General features: G+C 40.4%; 1 protein-coding gene across 1 annotated transcript in view; it reads right to left on the bottom strand.

Annotated features, from left to right (window-relative positions):
• Nucleotides 1-21778, bottom strand: part of LOC124612243 — a 179550-nt gene that overhangs the window by 68486 nt on the left and 89286 nt on the right. The window contains exon 12 of the mRNA XM_047140318.1: nt 13464-13692. Within this exon, the coding sequence (XP_046996274.1) occupies nt 13464-13692 (229 nt within the window). The remainder of the gene's footprint in view (nt 1-13463; nt 13693-21778) is intronic.

Genomic DNA, 21778 nt, shown 5'->3' with positions numbered 1-21778 from the left:
GACGGATGCATACTTGTATTGGTCTAGTGTGCCTTCAAGAATGACAAGACCACACAGGGAATGCCATAAAAACATTCTTCAGACCATAACCCTCCCTGCTTGTTTGCTTTCGGACATTTCATGATGTACACACCAACGACCATCTGCCCAATTGAGAATAAAAGGATTCATTTGAAAAGGCCATCTGCCACTCAGTGAATGTCCAGTTACAATATTGGTGTGCAAATTCCAGCTTTTGTCACGCATAAGCAGCAGTTGGCCTGGGTGCATAAAACAGACACCCCTTGTGGAGGACAATATGCAGCAATGTTGAATGAATAGTTGTTAAGAAGACACTGTTTGTAGCCCCTTGGCTCATCTGGGTGGTCAATTGCTCAACAGTTGCACATTTATTCACCCTTACACATCGTCACAGCCATCTGTGGCTTGTAGTGCTTCAAAGTTGCCTCGGTACCTGTTTTGGGTAGTCCAATTTTGTCATGCACGGTATACTTTAACTGCGGCAGCACATGAATGGCTTACGAACAGAGCTGTTTCAGAAATGCTTTCACCCTTGGCCCGAATGAGAATGATCATGCCCTTCTGGATGTCAGATAAATTGCTCCAATTATGCATTACAACAATGACTGCACTGTTTTCCATGTGACAATGCTGAGAAATAAATATGTACTCATGAAGAATAAAGATGTAGAATGTTAATAAAGTTTATTTTATTTAAAAAGGCTTTAAGAGTTTTCACATAAGAAATTCAGAGGCATTACTCTTCAGCAATCCATCGTACAAATTGAATTATTTGAACAAATTAGAAATCTACAGAGATCTATACAGTTTTGCAAGTAAATTTTGTGGCTTACAGTGTCAAAACACTTTATATTTATTGTATGTGACAAAAACTATGTACTACACTAGTTTGCTCCTGATCAGCAGCCTTGTTTTTTGATACAGTTAATCAATTGATTGTATAGATCAAAGGATATTAAGGATGGAGTACGATTACATATACATCTACACCTATACTACCCAAGTCACCTCAAAGTGTGTGGCAGAGGGTAATTTATGTACCACTGTCACTTCACCCTTTTCCTATTCCAAGTACATTTGGTTCTCAGGGAGAAGGATTGCCGGTAAGCCTCTTTGTGGGCTTGAATCTCTCTAATTTTATTTTAGTGGTCTTTTCATGAGATATATGTAGGAGGAAGCAATATATTGGTTGATTCTTCTACAAATGTACACACTCTGAACTTTAACGGCAAACCATACCATGATGCAGAACACCCTTCTTCCATTGTCTTCCACTGGAGTTGGCTGGGCACCTCCAAGATCCTTTCTTGCTTAGCAAATGAAGCTATAATGAAACATACTGCTCTTCTTTGATCTTCTCTATTTCCTCTATCAGTCCAATCCAATATGTATCCAAGATGGATAAGAAATACTCAAGTATTGGTCAAATGAGAGTTCTGTAAGCTATTTCCTTTGTTGATGGACTTCATTTCCTAAGGATTCTTCCAATCAACCTCAGTCTGGCATATGCCTTATCGACAATTAATTTTATGTGGTTATTCTAATTCAAATGATTCTGTACACATACTCCTAGACAGTTTGTAAAGTAACTGCTTCTAGTGATTGTTTTTTAATCATGTAATGATACATCATTTTCACTTTCTTCACTATTTTTATTTGTCCACACCTATCCGACCAGGCTGCTCCAACTCATTTGTGTAGGAGGATCACACTAAGCATACCGTTGTACAGGCTCCTGTATGAAGGACATAGTAATATGCATCCCTGGCACTGATTTACAGCTGAGAGCTTAAAACAAATAAGTCACCTAGTCAGGATGAAATCCCTATTCGGTTTTACAAAGCATACACTACAGCATTGGCTCCTTACTTAGATCGCATTTATCATAAATCTCGCACAGCACAAAGTCCCAAGCAACTGGAAGAAAGTGCAGGTGACTCCTGTAAACAAGAAAGGTAGAACAACAAACCCACAAAATTACAGACCAGTATCCTTAACACTGTTTTGCTGCAGAATTCTTAAACACATATGCTCTTTTAAAATACAATAAATTTCCTTGAGATGAAAAAGCTTCTGTCCAAGAATCAGCACAGTTTTAGAAATCATCATTTATGCAAAACTCAGCTTGCCCTTTCCTCATACCCTGAAAACCATGGATGGAGGGGAACAGGGAAATTCCATATTTCTAGTTTTCCTACATTACTTTGACATGATGCCCCACTGCAGAATATTACCAAAGGTACGAGCATATCGAATAGGTTCCCAGATATGTAAGTGGTTCAAAGACTTCTCAAGTAATGGAACCCAGTGCATTCTCCTCGATGCCAATTGTTCATCAGAGACAAGGGTACAGTCAGGAGTGCCCCAGGGAAATGTAATAAGACTGCTCTTGGTCACTTTATACATAAATAATCTGTCAGGCAGGGACAGCAGCAATCTGTGGCTGTTTACTGACAATGCTGCAGTGTACAGAAAAGACTTGTAGCTAAATGACTGTAGGAAGTTACAAGATTACTTAAACAAAATTTCTACTTGGTGTGATGAATGATTGCTTGTTATCAATGCAGAAGATTGTAAGTGAATGCAGATGAGTAGGAAAAACAATCCTGTAATGTTTGAATAAAGCATTAGTAGTGTACTGCTTGACACAGTTACATCAACGAAATATCTAGATGTAACATTGCAATGCAATATGATATGGAATGAGTACTTGACAAAGGTAGTGGGGAAGGCAAATTGTCAACTTCAGTTTTTTCGAAGAATTTTAGGAAAGTGTGATTCACCCGAAAAGGAGACTGCATATAAGAACACAAGTGTAACCCCGTTCTTGAGTACTGCTTGAGTGTTTGGTTCCTATACCAGATCGGAGTAAAGTAAGACACTGTAGTAACTCATAGGCGGGCAGCTAGATTTGTTACTGGCAGTTTTGATCAACACACGAGTACTATGGATTTGCTCAATTGGGGATCCTTGGAGGGAAGCCGGCATTATTTTCACAGAACACTTCGGAGAAAATTTACAGAAACCAGATGATTTGAGAACAATTCTAGTGCCACCAACGCATGTTTTGCATAAGAGAAATTGGAGCACACGCCGAGGCCTACAGACAATCGTTTTTCCCTCATTCTATTTGTGAGTAGAAAAGGAACACAAATGACTAGTAATGATGCAAGGTACCCTACATCACACACTATATGGTGGCTTGTGCAGTTTGTATGTAGATGTAGATGTAGTTGTAGAGCTCACAAGGCTCTGCTCCTCATCCACTGGGCATGTGCAGTACACAGGTGACCTGTGGCACCATGTTCACACCTTCTTCAGTTGTGTATGAACAGCCTGATCTCTCACTGATATTACACAAGATTTAAATAACTTAAATATGATGCTTCAAAGGAAGAACCTACTGATTATCCACATTCATGATTGAAGTCCATCTATCTGAATGACACGCATTTCCTCCCTCCCCTACCTGTCTTTATATCTATGGTTAACTTTAGATATTTCACATCGTTTATCAGCAAAACATTATTCACTGTCATCTGACTTTTGAAACAAGATGTCAGGAGTAGTGTAGCCTATAAAATGAAGTGAAATAATTAAGCAATCCATTTTTCAGTTGCACATGACACTGTGCCTTTCGAAATACAATAAGAAGCAATTGATTTACAACATTAAATTCTGTTCAGCAATATGTACTACAGTGGCACGAATTTGCGATGTACAGGTAAAAGTGCTTCCCAAATGACACTGAAATGTGATTGACATCATGCCTATGCTTGGGTCAACATTTTGCTGTGATCAACTAACTCTCTTTCTTTCTTCTTTTCTTGACACGTAGAAAAAAAGCTGTAGAAAGATCATAGCATTACTATCCAAGACTGAAAAGTTTTCTGCATCTTGTGACACTACAGAATCTGATGACATATATTTCATCAGCTATGAATAAGAATCAATGTCATATATCAAATCTGTAATAAAATGTCAGTATTTTTTACTTGGGTGGAATATTTCTGTTAAACAGTCAATGTTAACTAACCAGACTGCATTGTTATGTGAAAAGTGTTGACTGCCAACGTAAGAGCCATTACTCAAGCTCTGGTTGTGGGCACTTGGTTGAAGCACACAACTGAGTTTGCTTTGGCCCGATAGAGGCTTCTCACGCTGGAAATCCTGTATCAGACCATGCTTTTCACATCCTTTCTTTTGATACAGGGGTCTTAATCACCATACTACAGAAAACTTTCTTGTATTTCTGTTTTTGGTAAAGCACCCCAATACACTCACATCTCACACTCCCCTGCATCCACCTCCTGTTAGTTCTGCTGTATTTCTTGACTTACCATCAATAACAAGAATTTTATTCACATTTGATGCCTCCTTAAATGGAAATTTGGTAACACATATTAATTCAGCATAATTCCAATTTAACTTCATGTTTTCCACATAAAATATTTCACACTCTTCTCCAGATGTCACTAACGATCAGAGATTGTGCGGACTTTAATTTGATTCATGGTGTACATTAGAATATTGATTTTTTTTCTTTTTTTTGTGATTCCCCAGAGACTTTTTTCTCTGTCTGAAAATCTGTTCTACAGTTTGAACACATTATTCACATTAATGTTGCAATATATTGTTAATTCACCTGTTACTGGACGGCAACAACATACCACACGACCCCCCCCCCCCCCCAACTCTACCAGCAGCAAGATTCTTACTTATATGAGCAGTATTCGCTCAGTCCATAGCTATACAAAATCCTACCGCATCTAGGATGAGACAATGAGTAGGAATAGAAGTAAAAAGGTTAGTAAAAAAAAAGGCCTTACATTAAAAAGGCAACAGACATTACAAGTTAATTGCAAAATGTTAAATGAACTGAAGTAAACTTTACATTTTTCTAAGCTAATTTTCTACAGCTGATATCACCGAACCTGGTTTTTTTGTGTTGGTAAGTGCTATTTAATAACATCAATCATCAACTTGGTCTGTGGAATACTTTTGTTTTTACAGATTTCAAAACAGTTGTATTGTGCATGTAACCTTAAAATCAGTAAATGGGAGTTTTCTCTCCGTATAAAGTTCTTTGTCGGTCAGTTAATCACATACGTAAATTCAACCAACATTTCTAATAATTCATACTTGAGCGACTAAATTAGAATATATTCATATGTCTCTTGAAAATGAGCCATATGAAGGATGTTGCAACACTGCAGCCACACATGTAAACATCAAGAAAATGTGCAATATGGTATAGAATGAAATGTGCTTAGAACCGAATTAGCCACAAGTATGCCATAAGTATATTGGAGGGAGAGTAACATAGATTTTACATGGAGAATCAACTATGAGAATCTTCATGTATCGGGATAGTCTTGTTCTCGGATCAAGTCAAGGATGTTGAAGGTGTGTTTCATCCATTTAATTACCTTTTTTGCACAGTTTCCTTTTTTTATCTTTTTCTTTCACTTTTTTAAGAATGTGTTTCTTTTATTGGATTCTTTATGTTAACAATTTTGACCCAATATATTGTGTATGAACTTTCTCTCTTTTCTTTTTAATTCCACTAACAAATAACAAACTTCTTTGAGAAACGATATGACACTTGGATGTATACACACACACACACACACACAATTTATGACAATTTTGGAGAGTTTAATTCTGGTATTTATGGAGAACTGTTTTCTATTGCAAATGTGTTGTTTGTCTCAAGAATCTATTTCTGGCTCCTGCTGTCAAGGTTTCTACTCTGTCACATATTTAAAGCTACTTGCATACGCATTTTAATGGTCTGAATGTGGAGCTTAGTGAAACTGTGTTTTCACAGATATTAAGCATTACTTTCACTTCTTCAAAAGATACTTGCAAGTCAGTTTGTGCTGCTACTTCTCTCAGTATGTTAATTTGTTCTGTCACTGTTTCACAATCTTCTGTCAATATGGCTATGCCATTTACAAAAGCTAAGCCTTCTATTTCTACACCACTCTTGTTAGTCTCAAGCATGAAAAATTTAAACATGGTCTGAACCTTTAATTTATTTTGCAATACTTGTATCTTCTTCTTCTCCCCCCCCCCCCCCCCCCCCCCCACACACACACACACACAGGTGAATTACAGTGACAAAAGTGCATTTCCCTGCCAACCTACTGCTTTGCTTCAAATTGTTTATTGAACGTCCTTGGAATTTTATTTTGGACTCGCTATTAGTGAATGCTGTTTTTCATCAACTACCACTTCTCACAGTACGTTAAGAAGCACATCATGTTTAATTGAGTCATACGCCTCATTAAAACTGGTGGAGGTCAATATACGAATATATTACCTTTGTGCTGGCAGAAAACAGCTTATTGATGTTTCCAGGTGATGTCAATAACAAATAATATTTTTAATCAGGACAATGGATTGAACTGATAGGGCTAGAAGGACCAAACTACGAGGTCATCAGTAACTCCATCTTATATGTGTACAGCAGGAAAGGATACAGAAGACAAATCCTGATGAACTCAGTTGTAACCAAGAGTCAATAAAACCAAGAGAGAGAGAGAGAAGCAAGTAGAAGTGAGAGTGGGGTAAGAGGGTGAAGATGAGGGAAGTGTTCTGCTCAGAAAGCATGTGAAAGGCATTCCCTCACCCTCCATTACAACATGAAAACTAGCAACGTGGACAAGTTGGTAAGACCTCAGGGAAGAGTCCAATGATGACAAGACAGTAAATCAATGACAGATGTAAAAAAATAAGAAAAATTACAACGTGGGAAGGGCAGGAATCACACTGGACCACTGAGTAAGTGCAGATATGGGCCCGCTGGGTCAAAGCAGGTGACGAGGGAACCCCACCAATCCTTCAAGCAGCCAATGAGGCGATGTGACCTACCTCACAGAAAGGAGTAGAAACCACCCTTACATATAAAATGTAAGGCCAGACCAGTCACTTTGGCATCATCCGCTAGCACCAGAGCATCTGGTAGCAGGTTGAGAAACCAGTGCAGACAATGTGTTCTGAAACACTTCACTATCGGCAGGGAGATATCACATTGTAGACAGCAAAACCTAGAGACATCCTCACACAAACAGCCACAACCTCCAAAGTCATATTGAGTGGCACATGTTCACTATAGACAAAGAGTCCAGAATGTACATGCAACCTCCGCCCAATGCTCTGTCACAGTCAGCTTGATTCTTAAAATAGCCCCAACAGGCACAGAGGGCTGGGGTTCACAATGCTCAGAACAAAGTTTCCTAGATGGCAATGCAACCATAAGGGGCATGCATAAGACAAATTTTAGCTCAGCCAGATGGTGGAAAAACCAAAACAGTTCTGCTGAAAGATCATGCTATTCGTTTCCAACACAGGGTTGAAGGAACCTATGAGGCATGTCATGCCCTAGTGTTGCCTGCTTGCCACTGGTTGCAAGGATACAGCATCATTACACATTGGTTCTGAGTCAGTTGGTGTGGGTGATGTGGTGCCACAGGAGCCACCAGGAACTCGGTATAGATGTGGAACATGAGGGGTCTGGTGGCAAGTGGACCACCGGAACCTTTGTTGCCCTGGAGGTCTTCTTTTTGTCCGCCTTTTCTTCGGATGATTTCGATGTCCGCAAGAACTTAGTTTCAGGGTCAGGGGAAGAATGTTTAGCTTTACGACCAGCAACCTGTGTTTCCTTCAGCCACTGATTGATATTCAGTAGTAGATCTTCAGAATCCCGCGACAGGAGTGTTGGAGTGTTCCAAGGAACCTCTGCCTTGTGACAGACACTGGAGGAGGGTGTTGCACCTCTGGCTTCAGATGAAGATCAATATCCTTAGTGGGTGGGCAGTCGACACTCCAACAGTGGATGTGGAGGAAACAGGAGGAGGAGGGGCCCCAGGTGAGTGGAGGTAGTTTAGTGGCCCCAAGGGCCTGATGTAGACGGCACAAACGGCATTATAGCAGTAGCAAATGTCATCTCCATATGTACATAATTGAAATGATCACATTTTGTTTTGGCCTCCTGATATGCGAGTCGGTCAAGAGTCTTGTGAACAGGAGGAATGGTGCTCCCCACAGTTGACATAGCAGGATGGGCAGGGTTGGTCAGGTGGGGGGTGTGGGGTGGGGGTTGGGGTGGATGGCTACTGTGTTGGATTTTGGGCATAGCACAAGGAGCATTGGCAAGTTACAAGGAGAAGACATGTGCCCACTCGTGAATTTGCAGCACCGCATAGGAGGGAGAACATACAGCTTCACATCACAGCGATAAACCATCGCCTTGACCTTTCAATAAATCGGTCACTTTCAAGCGCCAAGACGAGGACCCCAGTATCAACCCTATTGTCCTTTCGTCACAACAGGACATGATGGATGAAATGTATACCTTGTCACTCCAAATTGGCACATAACTTGTCATAGGTCTGTAAAGCACGTCATGGTGGAAGACGACATCTTATACCACACTGCGACTGTTGCAAGGCGGTGTTAGTTACAAGAATGTCACCTCAATTGCTTGTCACAGGTGAGCAGTGTCCGCAACTGAACAGGGGATGCTGTTTTAATCAGAACTGAATCACTTTTCATTTTCAAAATAGCTGCTACTTCCCAAACCTGTCCTCAAGGGGTTCAACAAATAATAATGGCTTTGTGGACTCCATAGCAAACTACGTGTTGTGGGGAGTATTTCTCTCCTTGTCTGTTTGCCCTCTATCCCTTGCATAGCAAAGCCAGGGAAGGAAACATTGCGGAATAATACTCCTCTGCATTGCATTAGTCCTTTCCTTCAAAAGAGACTGTTGGGGCCATGTTGCCACCAGTGGAAAAAACGTTTGTATCGTTTGTATTTGCAAGTCATCTGCCTTGGTGCCACCCCCTCTGAACATGGACTTTCCTCATGGGCATCAACCACCCACAGCAACAGCAAACTAGCTCGTTAATCATTGCTAGGAGTCCTTGTGCCCCAGCTACAATGGGCACATACTCCTTGGCATACATGGGGAGTTTCCAGCTCAGGTACCAGTAGTACGATCCCTGCATGATCAGGGGGCTACCACCATGCAGTACCAGACAACCCCCCCCCCCCCCCCCCTCCACACACACACACACTGGAATGGCTACGGTGTTGGGTTTTGGGTGTACTGCTTTTGCCAAAATGGAAGGGTACAAAGACAGAAAGGCACAAAAAAATGGATTATACACAATATAATGAAAGATGAAAGGTTTTAGAAAGTGCCGGAAGACAGGATAGTGAGTGTTCAAAATCATAAGCCAAATCCACGCACAATTGGTGCCAAGAAGACTATCCAATGGAAAGGTACAGGGAGAAATGAAGAAGGATAGACTCGCAGCATGGAAAGGGAAGAAGCACTGTATGGGGCAGGCCCCGTGGCAGTCAAGCACAAAAAAAAAAGAAATGGGAGCCCTCTGGCGGGGAATCAGGACAATTTGTCTGCCCACAAATCTACAGTGGTAATGGGAAAACTGATGGATTTTTATTAAAAATTGTAGGACAAACTACCATGTTACTTAGTATTATCATTATCTGGCTTCAACCTACTCTGAGATATAAAGATATTGTTGACTGGGAAATGTTCTGAATCTAATGAATGTGTTAAATTCAACTGAAAGGCTGTGACATATATATTCTGCTAATATTCCTGAATCACACTTCAAATGGAATGCACATGCAGTTGGACAAGATGCACTAGTGTCAAAGAGAAATGTTTTGGAAAATAAAGTAATTTTTTGACCTTAAGGGACAGCCTTTCCACGAATTAAAGGAAACTATGACGATTACTACTACTACTACTACCACCACCACGGGGTGTTCAAACAGTGAATTCATGCATTTGGTCTACACAAAAAGTACATCAGCTGCAAGAATCCCCTCTACACACTCAAGAACTGTGTGTCTGGTATGCATCATCACATAGCCAAATAGTCATTACATTCTTTCATGGCACAGTAATTAGTGAGCGCCACATACAGATGATGCAACAATATCTAAACATTATACTTGAAAATAAGTTCTTACCTGGCAAAGTGAACTGGTTACCTGGTCAGCATGGCAGCACCTTTATGTCAGAGGAGGAGGGAGAAGAGGCATTACTAGAGGACACTCCAGCAGTCTTGCGAGCAGAGAAACGTCACGTTTCACAGTTGTAAGTGCCACTGAGTGTACTCCCAGTTAATAAGAAGAATGAAAAAAGGCATACAATATATCTCACCATGGCTGCTCTCGATGCTTCATTGGCAGTAACCATAATATGATCTTCTTCACTGGAGGTTATCGGTATTCATTGAGCACTACAAACAGATGCTCCAACGTTTTCTAGACACTATACATGGTAATCAGCTATTACCCAGCATAGCAAACTGGTTACTTGGTCAGCATGGCAGTACCTTCATGCCACAGAAACATGGAGAGGCATTACTGCCGTACAGTCCAGTACTCATATAAGCAGATCAATGTCACACGTTAAACAGTTGTATGTGCCACTGACTGAAGTGTCCATTAATAAGAACAAAGAAATGGCATACAATTTATCTCACCAAGAGTGCTCTCATTGTTTTGCTGGCAATATCCATAAAATGACCTTCCCCCCTGAAATCACTGTCTTCCACAGCTGTGTCTGTTGACTCATCATCTGGAGTATCAATTGTCGATGAAAATCCTCCCTTAACGTTTCTATCTTTGACGGGTGTTCAATATGCAATGCAACACATTTTCTTCAGCCTGTTTTGGCTGATAAAATGTGGAATTTGTTGTGGGATATTGTGGAATATTTCCACTTCAGCCTTTAAGACATTCCAATAAGTAGTCAAGCTATATGTAGCCTTCAAAACGGCATTTGCCTTGGAAGGGCATTCCAAGCAGAGAGTAGTCACCGAGTTTCTTTTGGCGGAAAATCAGACCACCGCAGACATCCTTAGGCATCTGCATAACGTCTACGAAGACCTGGCACTAAATAAAAGCATGATGAGTCATTGGGCGAGGTGCCTGTTATCACTGCAACAATGCTGCGCAAACCTGTCTGATCTCCCAAGTGCCCACTGGCCGCACACAGCTGTGACTCCTGCGATGTTGGAATGTGTGGACACACTTATTTGAGGTAGCAGACCGATCACAATCAAACACCTCGCTACACAATTGGGCGTCTGTTGGTAGTGTTGACACACACGTCCACTACTTGGGGTACTCAAAAGGTTTTTGCCTGTTGGGTTCCTTGTTGCCCAACACGAAACCATAAAGAGTAATGGAGGATCATCTGTGGAGGATTGCTTGCATGTTAAGAGGCTGCTTGACAATTTTTTTTTGTTTTGTTTATTAAACATCATCACAAGCAATGAAACATTGGTTCATCACATTGATCTGGAAACAAAACGGCAATCCCTGGAGTGGTGCCCGCCAGCTCTTCTTCAAAGAAAAATTTCAAAACTACACTCTCAGGCGGTAAATTCATGGTGACAGTCTTTTGGTACTCTGAAGGGATTTTTCTATTTCATGTCCTCCTTCATGCTGAAATGATTAAATCTGAAGTGTACTGTGCTACCCTCAAGAAATAATTTCTGCATGTTAATCACCACAAAAATGCAAACAAACTTCTCCTTCTTCATGGCAACGCAAGGCAAAGTATGTGAACCCAAGAGGAGCTGACAAAATTTCATTTTTGGGATTCCTCTTCCTCATTCATCCTAGAGCCCAGATCTTGTACCTTCCAACTTCCATCTGTTTGGCCCAATAAGGACGCAGGCAAAACATTCTCACAATAGAAGGGTCACTGCCTGAGACTGCAGTCCTCTGTGTGTGTGTGTGTGTGTGTGTGTGTGTGTGTGTGTGTGGGCGCGAGCGCGTGTACAAGTGTGCATGCGTATGTGCCTATTGGTGATGAAGGCTTTAATGGCCAAAAGCTTCAATTGTCAGAGTCCTTTGCTTGTGCCTATCTGTGACTCAGCATCTCCACTATACGGTGAGTAGCAACTTTCCTTATCCTAATATTGTTATATTCCATCCTGGATTTTCCACTATTAGATTCATATTCTTGATGTATTAGAACTATCGATCTTATTGTTTGCAAGATTCCAGATCAGTTCCGTAGGACTTATGTGCAGATAGTGTGACAGCAGTCAGAAGGGAACCAGTCTTCCTGTCAAATTTTGTCAATGCAATGAAGAGCAGATGGTTTGTGCTCCTTAAATAATTAATGCCAAAAGTTCAAATTTCCTTGTTTCTATGTACTTTCTGTCCATTTCTACATGATAGTCCAAAGTTTTTCTGTTACAAGTATAGGAGAGAAGTGAACGTGAAAAGAATTGTTGCATGACACTATTTGACAATTCTCGTACCACACTGTAAATTTGCAACTTTTATTCACAGTGTTGTGTGTATGAATCCACAGTTTGTCTAAAGAAACTATTTAATTATGATGTTCATTTCTTTTTATAAAAAGTCTAATGAAGTATGCTATTTTTGTAACTGTGTTCTCATGTCCACACATAATTATTCGTTCATTCTGGAACCTTTAACAATGAAATTTCATAGGTGGAACAGCTTTTCTCAGAGTTTCTTTCTTAGCCTGGAGGTCTGCTTCTGTGTGACAAAAGCTGTGAAGTTTTTGCAAAGATCGTATTTCAAAAATTGTTGTCTAATAACACATTTATCTACTTCATGGATGAAATATTTATTATATGCATTTTACTTATTTTGCTTTAGTGCAGATACTAGAATTCTGATCGGCTCAGCACTGTGCCCCTCCTTCGATTTTTACACTACTGACACACTCAACTCCTGATTCTCTCTCTGTTGGTAAAATTAATGACTACAACAGCAAATTAATGTGGCTAGCCATGAAGGTATTTTCGGTGGTCACGTTTCACTCACTTTCTGTGCTCACACTGTCAGCTAACAATGCGGATTACTTTGAAATGGAACATGACTCAACCAAGTAATGTGACCAACTGATTTCCCACTATGGCTGGTAACCACTCTACCTTGCTGTGTAATATAGTACTCGTGGTCCCAGCAAGACAATGTTACTGCTCATACAGTCAACAATAACAATATTCTCTCAGCTCATTGTTTTCATGGACAACCTATCCTAAAGGGCTGCAGTATACAATTGCCTGATTTATCCCACTTGATTTCTTCTTGTGGGGAATTCTTACGGATTCTGCTTACACAGCTCATCCTCACACTATTCTTGAACTGCACAAAGAAAGTGAACAATGTATGGCTGAAACCCCTCAATACATGCAGCGACGTATTCTATCACGTGACTTGCAGCATATATGCCACTATCAGCTATTATTGTAAGCTAATATTTTTCCTGTTAGGTTCTGTTGCTTTTTGAACACCTTAGCCACAATTTCTACTTCTACTGTTACTACTACTTCTATGTTACAACTACTATTACTGTTACTATTACTACTATACTAAAGAAAATCATTTACTATTCTTTTATTCAAACCTTGAAATTCTGAGGTGGAACAACACGGCATAAGCCAAATTTCTCTGCAATTGGTCGTATCTTATCTATGAACTCAAGGGGGTCCTGAAATTCTTTCTCAGTGGGCCGAAATGTAGGTGCTTCCACCAACTGTGCAGCACCACCTGGAGCTGGGAATGCTGATGAATTGATGGGTGTAATCACATAATTTGAATCTGATGACTTTACACATTTTGCCTTTGCAGGACCCCTAGAATTACAAAAAAAAGGGTAAAATAAACATTTACTACAATTTCATATGTTGAAGTGAGTTCTGCTATAAAACTAAATAACTTCTAACTACAGCATAACATACTATACGTGCAATGTAACTTGGCACTTAGTGCAGAATGGGGTGGGGCTCTGGAAGCAGTGGAACTGGTAAAAGTCAGCTGGTATTAAGTCATTTCCATCTTAGTAAACAATCCTCTTCACAATATTAATAGAAACAGCGATAAGATTTTGGCAACATGAAATCATTTAAGCAATTGTCACCTCTGTGTATCAACTCTGCTCTGCTTTCACAGAAATGTAGCTGCATGTTTGTTTTGTATGCTATCTGCCATGTAACCATTGCTATCACAAATTGCTTACATCTTTTCAACTGCGTCTTCTACTCGTCCACCGCAGCACTCGAGGTCACAGAACCAAGTTACGACACCTGAAGATGGGCATATAAGAGCTCGAAACCGGGCGTGTGATAAATGAAAGAACGTTATAATTCTAGCGGTATTTTCAACCTCTGGCTTACATCTTTGTTCCAAAAAGGAGTGCCCCCCCCCCCCTCCCCATGTAAAGTGCCAAGTTATGTTGCCTGTATAATATCAGACTATAAAAGGAAAATATATTACACTGCTTAAAGGTAAAAGTCATTTACGCTTTATCACACATTTATCTTCAAGTGAACTGTTGGCAATGAAAGACACTTTCAATATTAGTTAGTGAAAAAATTAAATGATTATTCTCCATGAAGTAAAAATCACATTTCTCCCCAAATTTAACAGTGAGACAGTATGAAAAGCTCATACATCTTAGTCATAACCACATAATGTAATTCACATGCATCACAGCTTGGCAAGTATACTAACAAAAACTGTATTTCAAAAAGGACCGATGTCATGGCTGAATAAAGTTTGGAATTGACAGGTAGGAAGAAAAGGATGCAAGATGAATCCAACTAAGGAACAAGTACACAAAGAATTTCTAAGCCCTCTTACAAAAGATATACTGCCTTCAAAAAAGTCTCTCGGTAATTTTCAATACAGAAAATTGTAACTGGAACCTTGGGATTACTTAGAAAATGGATGAGGGAAAGGCTATGTTAGAGGTGAATTGCCATGGTGACAGGGTATATGGACATGAACTTACAAAATGCGAAAAAAGCAATTACAAATAGTACTACAATTGTGGGACTGCTGGAATCACTAACCAATTCTTCATTAAAAAAAAGAGCTCTAAGCACTATGGGACTTAACATCTGAGGTCCTCAGTCTCCTAGACTTAGAACTACTTAAACCTCACTAACCTAAGGACATCACACACATCGATGCCCAAGGCAGGATTCGAACCTGCGACTGTAGCAGCAGCAGCACGGTTCCGGACTGAAGCGCCTAGAACCGCTCGGCCACAGCGGCCAGCAATCCTTCATTACAAATGGAATATTTTCACCTCATTGTATGACAAGTGCCACATTAATGTTTAAAGCATTCGTGCACGCACTTTTTACATTTGCTGAAGCCTGTGAAGCCTCAACCTCATCAAAAGCCCCAAGAGTAAGATCACAAAGATCTAGTACCCTGGGATTTTCCTCATGCTAGTGTTCTAACGTCATCTACACTGCCTCACAGAGACAAGAGGAAACTGATAATTGGACATTATTATAAATTTTGCCAAAATTTTTATAAATTCACTGAGTGATACAAAATGCCCAGATATCAATACAAAGCTTGAGGGGAAAATTCACACAATTTAGCCAGGTATGTTGTAAGAATATCTTACAAAAAAATTAAGTAATGTAAAAAACCTGTACAGTTGCAATGTACAAGAAATTGGCTTGCACAATGCTGCCCGCGCCCCTATTATTTGGTGAGTTGTCACCCTTGTTCTTTAAATTATTTATAAAAAATCACTAGTTCAAAATACGACTTGTACGAAAGCTACCATGTTATCAGCCTTGTTTATGTGTGTGTTGAGGACGCAACATATCTGCAGTTTGTTTAGTTGTTACCTTTACTCTTAAATTCTTTACATTTCCGTAGAATTTTCCATTAACATACACTCATGCTCATAAATTAAGGATAACTGCAGAATGTGGTGCCACACAACGTGGTACTACACAAAAGTGGCGCTAATAGCATAGGCACGTAGGAAACACACACGACACAGATCTGTAAGTCCACGATATTGGTGATACATTGAGAAAACCGTCCTGAAACACTTGTGCTACAAAATGCCACTGTTTCCTGCGCATGTACCCTGACATCAATATGGGATATGATCACCATGCTCATGTACACAGGCCGCACAATGGGTTGGCATACTCTGGATCAGATGGTAGAGCAGCTGCTAGGGTATACCTCCCATTTTTGCACCAGTGCCAGTCGGAGCTTCTGAAGTATTGTAGGGTTTGAAGACGTGCAGCGATATGTCGACCGAGAGTATCCCAGACGTGCTCGATGGGGTTTAGTTCTGGAAAACAGGCAGGCCACTCCATTCGTCTGATATTTTCTGTTTCAAGGTACTCCTCCACGAGGGCAGCTCAGTGGGGCCGTGTGGTGTTATCCATCAGGAGGAAGGTGGGACCCATTTCACCCCTGAAAAGGTGGACACACTGGTGCAAAATGACATCCCAATACACCTGACCTATTACAGTTTCTCTGTCAAAGACATGCAGGGATGTACATGCCCCAATCATAATCCCACCCCACACCATCAAACCACAACCTCCATTCAGGTCCCTTTCAAGGACATTAAGGGGTTGGTATCTGGTTCCTGGTTCATGCCAGATGAAAACCTGGCTAGAATCACTGTTCAGACTACACCTGGACTCTTCTGTGAACATAACCTAGGACCGCTGTTCCAATGACCGTGTACTGTGTTCTTGACACCAGGCTTTATGGGCTCTCCTGTGACCAGGGGTCAGTGGAACGCACCTTGCAGGTCTCCGGGCGAATAAACCATGTCTGTTCAGTCGTCTGTACACTGTGTGTATGGAGACAACTGTTCCAGTGGCTGCAGTAAGGTCCCGAGCAAGGGTATCTGCAGTACTCCATGGCCACCTGAGATATCGGTCTTCTTGTGGTGTTATACACTGTGGACGTCCCGTACTGTAGCACCTGGACACGTTTCCTGTCTGCTCGAATCGTTGCCATAATCATGAGATCACACTTTGTGACACATGGAGGGCCTGTGTTACAACCTGCTGTGTTTGACCAGCCTCCAGTCGCCCTAGTATTCTACCCCTCATAATGTCATCAATATGTGTTCTTTAAGCCATTTTCAACACCCAGTCACCATTAGCATTCTGGAAACGTCTGCACACTTACTCACTGCACCGTACTCTGACCTGCACCAAGACACCTCTGCATATGTGGGCTGCTGCCAATGCCACCGTGCGACGACCGCAGGTCAATTACCGTATTTACTCGAATCTAAGCCACATTTTTTTTCCGGTTTTTGTAATCCAAAAAACCGCCTGCTGCTTAGAATCGAGGGCTAAGCGGGAGTTCTGAAAAATGTTGGTAGGTGCCGCCACAACTAACTTCTGTCGTCGAATATATGTAGCGCTTCACAGGCACAAAGATAAATACTGGCACCAAAACCTCTGCGTCAGTAAATAAATTTTAAAAAAGGTGGAAGACGAGCTTTTTTTTCTCCACCCTGAGTTTTGACCACTGCATTTTCATACATTATCCAACGAAGTAAATACAAATTCCGTAGTGTTCATCTTCGAATGTAGCAGCATTTCAATGTACTACGAAAATCTGACTGGCAAGATTGTTTGGGATGTTTGTCAATATGGCCAACTCTGCGTTCTGAATTTTTTCCTACCTGTGAGAAGAGATGGTTGCTAATAGGAACTTTTATGAATTGTGAATCACATGCAGTATTCTCTTCACCATAATAGTAATACGAATATAAAAATTTTGCCATGTATTCTTTCGTGTTTGCTGCTATCTCATTTAAATCCTGTCTGCCTAATAAACTACGAAACTAGAGTGAAACAACAGCAAACGCGGTAGAATATACATATCATGTCATGTTTATATTCGTATTATTCTTATGCCGAATAGTGATACAGTCAGAAATGAAACACGGCAATTGATTAGATTTTTAAATCTAAGATGACTCTAATTTCTGCGCAGAATGTAATGTACAAAAGAGGCGTCTGCAAAAATTTTGAAACGGAGAAAATTTTTTCCGCTAAACTCTTGTAAGCGGCGGTAGCGCGCACAAAAGCAAGCCATGCCGTGAGTGGCGACAGGTCGTAAACACTCATTATCAGAATGCGACAAACAATGCATAACACAGTACAGTAATGCATTTTCAGCTTTGAGTGGTGTAAACACCAATAACAAAGAGAACGGCACTTATCAGATCAAAGAAAAATAAGCAATCAATTCAAACCAAACGAAGCATGTGAAAAAGGAAGGGTTCCCGTATAAATACGGATGGAGTGCCTGACGCATAGCAACGGCTACCTGGTAAAGCTTAACTGCTAAGCTTACGACTCGAACCAAACTACTATAGCTGTATCGTCATTCATTCGACCTAAATTGTGTCTCATATTACAATGGACCAGCTTTGTTTCAATTTGGAGGTACGGCCTAAAACTTTTCTCTCCCCTTGAATTTCGAGTCTCAGATTTCAGGTGCGGCTTAGATTCGGGAAAATTTTTTTTTCCTCGATTTCGAGTCTCATTTTTCAGGTGCGGCTTAGATTCGAGTGCGGCTTAAATTCGAGTAAATACGGTAGATAGGTTTCATTTGGACTGATGCTTAAAGGTACTGATATTACACGCAGTAAAAATTACAAAATGTCTATGAAAGTTTAAATATTAAAATCAAGATATTGAGCACATCACAGTTCATACCTAAACTCATCACTGACTCATTAAAATTATCTTCCATTATGACATGGTCACACTGGTTCCTTTGCAATGAACTGGGTTATACCAAAACCCTGCATGCAGCCATTTAGCAGGCAAACTTGTGTAAAATAATGGCAGAAACCTATGAAGGATTTCTAATGCAGGATTCACTCTAGTAGTGGCATTAGACCAATGTAACTAATGGACTGTTATTCATACTTTTATTTCTGCCAACACAACTGCCTTCTGCCTTGTTTTTGAAATTTATATGGAGCTCTGAGAACAGGTGGAACGAGTCTTTCACTTTTATATACCAAGATATAAGAATGTAATGTTCGAAACATGTACAGTACATGAAATCTATACATACATAAATTACAGACTATGGCTGCAGTTTCTTTCTGTATGTTTGGGATAATCTCACCAAAACTGTAGCACCCAGTTTTCACTAATAGATGGACTGATTGATTCATGTATCTAATTTATAAATATTTTGTACAAACTGATCGAACTATGATGAATTAAAGCCAGCCATAACTGCAAAAACAATGCCATTCAAGATGGCAATTTGGGCCACAGCTTGTACCAAAAGAAGACGCACACCGACCTATACTTAAATGTGAGACAGCTGCCACCACCCAGCTCAGAGGAATGGCATGCTCAAAAGGGCTTGCACCCTCTCTGAGAATGAAAGTTTCAACAAAGAACTTGAACATATGAGAGCAGCTTTCCTGAAGAATGACTTCAAGGAGCAGCAAATTTGAAGAGCCCTTGGTTCCATGCCCTCTGTACAACTGGCGGAATCAGAAGAGGATTCTCAGGGCATAGTCATTGCATATATTCCTTTTTGTGGCGTGTTATCTAGGAAGACAGAACGAATTCTCCAGAAACATCTCGTGAAAAATGATCTTGGACTACAGAAATCCAGGGTCTGTCAGATACTCTGCCAATGTGATAAGACATACATAGGTCAGATGGTGCATACTGTCGAACACCAACTGCGTACCAGATTGCAGCAGTTTAACAGATTGTAAGTCACAGAACATTGCCTGATAGAACTGCATGGAATGGACTATGACCATAACCTAGGTTCTGAAACAGATGTCCAACTTCTTGGACTGTGTCATTAAGATTCCAGTAATAAGGTAATCACTGATAAGTTGTGACAGCACGTACATCCCAAGTAGGCATGGGATCCTACTATCAGAATGATCAAGAAGAGAAATGAGATACCAGACATCAAACTGACATCGGGGGCAGGTGGAGGAATAGCAGAGGTGCTACCAGTATGCACATGTGGGTGCAAACCTAGTACGGAGCATCGTGTCAGCAGGATGAGTGGGGTTATGGATGCTGGGTGTGGACAGCTGACATAGCTGCTGATCAAAGGGAGAGGGGCAGGGGATAAAAGCACAGCGCCGGGCCCACCATCAGTCAGTTCATCGGAGTACCTGATGATGATAATGTGAATATTTGTTGAAATACTGTGCCCCTTAGACACTGACGTCCGGCAGTTCAGTTCACCTGTGAACCATTTTGGAATGACATTGCCATATAGCGGCACAGCTGCCATGACTCCAGAGAGCAGTGAGGCTTGAGCTGAATCCAAGTCAGGCCTTGTAGTCTAGAAGTAAAGTGCACATCTGAAAAGCAGAAGGTTGTGGGATTGAACATACCCGGATTGCAGATTTTTTTTTTTAACTCAGCATTCACCTCTGTCTTTTAACTTAGCATTCACCTCTCAATGACGTGGAGAATCACCAGAAATGAATTGTGGTTACACACACACACACACACACACACACACACACACACACACACATTCTCCTTCTATACATGTTATAAATTAAAGTCCCCCCCTCCCCCCTCCTTTTTCTGCCTATATATGAAGGCTAATCAGAGGAACTGCCATAGTGATTTTGATACAGCTTTCATTAACAGATAGGCTGATTCATGAGGCAGGTTTATGATGTGACTTACCATACGAAAGCGCTGGCAGGTCGATAGAAACACAAACAGACACATACATACACACAAAATTCAAGCTTTCACAACAAACTGTTGCCTCATCAGTAAAGAGGGAAGGAGAGGGAAAGACGAAATGAAGTGGGTTTTAAGGGAGAGGGTAAGGAGTCATTCCAATCCCGGGAGCGGAAAGACTTACCCTAGGGGGAAAAAAGGACGGGTATACACTCGCACACACACACATATCCATCCACACATATACAGACACAAGCAGACATATATATATATTTTTTTTCCTGTGACGAACGACAAGTGTGTTAGGTTGACAGAATGAACCACTGATAGAACATGCTCTCAAACAAAAACAAATCAGTTATCGCAAATTTAGCTGTCCCACTTGCTATTGAACAACTAATTAATGATACTAAAGAAGCACACATTATGAAAGTTTAAATGACTGTCTTGTGCTATTTTGTTTATTTTTTATATATTTTACATTGTGGTGTCATGAATACTGCTTGCAGCATGTGCCTTTAGTCTGAAGATAGCTACAGGCTGCTTGAACTTTGTTACAGCATTGTGAAATGCTCATTTTATTGTATGGTAAGAAATACATAAGAATAAAAGATGTTCAAAATATTTCAGCTTACTTGTCAATTCTCCAGCAACATCAATTTCAGTTCAGTTCCTTTATTTGTTTATTCAGATAAAAGTACTGTAGTTATTGTCGAGAACCATCATCAATTTCACTTTACTACAAATACTGTAAGTTATTTTTATAATTGGTTTTTAAGTCAAAGAACATTATTAACCTCCTACTTTGTCCACATTAAGCAGCAGTACGTAGGGGGGATATGGTTGAAAATTCAAAAGTGTCAGCATTTCTACTCACTTGTTTGGAATGTTTAGAGCAATATTTTGAAAATGTGATCTTACTTAAAAATAATGTACGAATACTACAAATGATGTCAAATTTGGTGAAGTATTGTCTTCAATCTACATTACACAATTTACGATTCTTAGTAATTCACAAGCCAAGTGAAAAAAACATAATGACAATTTTATAAAACAGAAACAAACTAATTCATCCTCAACAAAATGGCTCCTACCAGTCAATTCCTACGATGATACACAGAACTCAGAAATGGGGCCACCAGATGTAAAATAGTCGAAATTCCCTTACAGATTGAAACTGTCTCATTAAATAGAAGCTCTAGCTGCTTAAAAATTTATTTTAATAATT

This window comes from Schistocerca americana, chromosome 4 (assembly GCF_021461395.2).
Source record: "Schistocerca americana isolate TAMUIC-IGC-003095 chromosome 4, iqSchAmer2.1, whole genome shotgun sequence".
NCBI lineage: Eukaryota > Metazoa > Arthropoda > Insecta > Orthoptera > Acrididae > Schistocerca > Schistocerca americana.
Note: the sequence above shows the minus strand (reverse complement) of the source record. Positions and strands in the feature narration are given on the sequence as shown.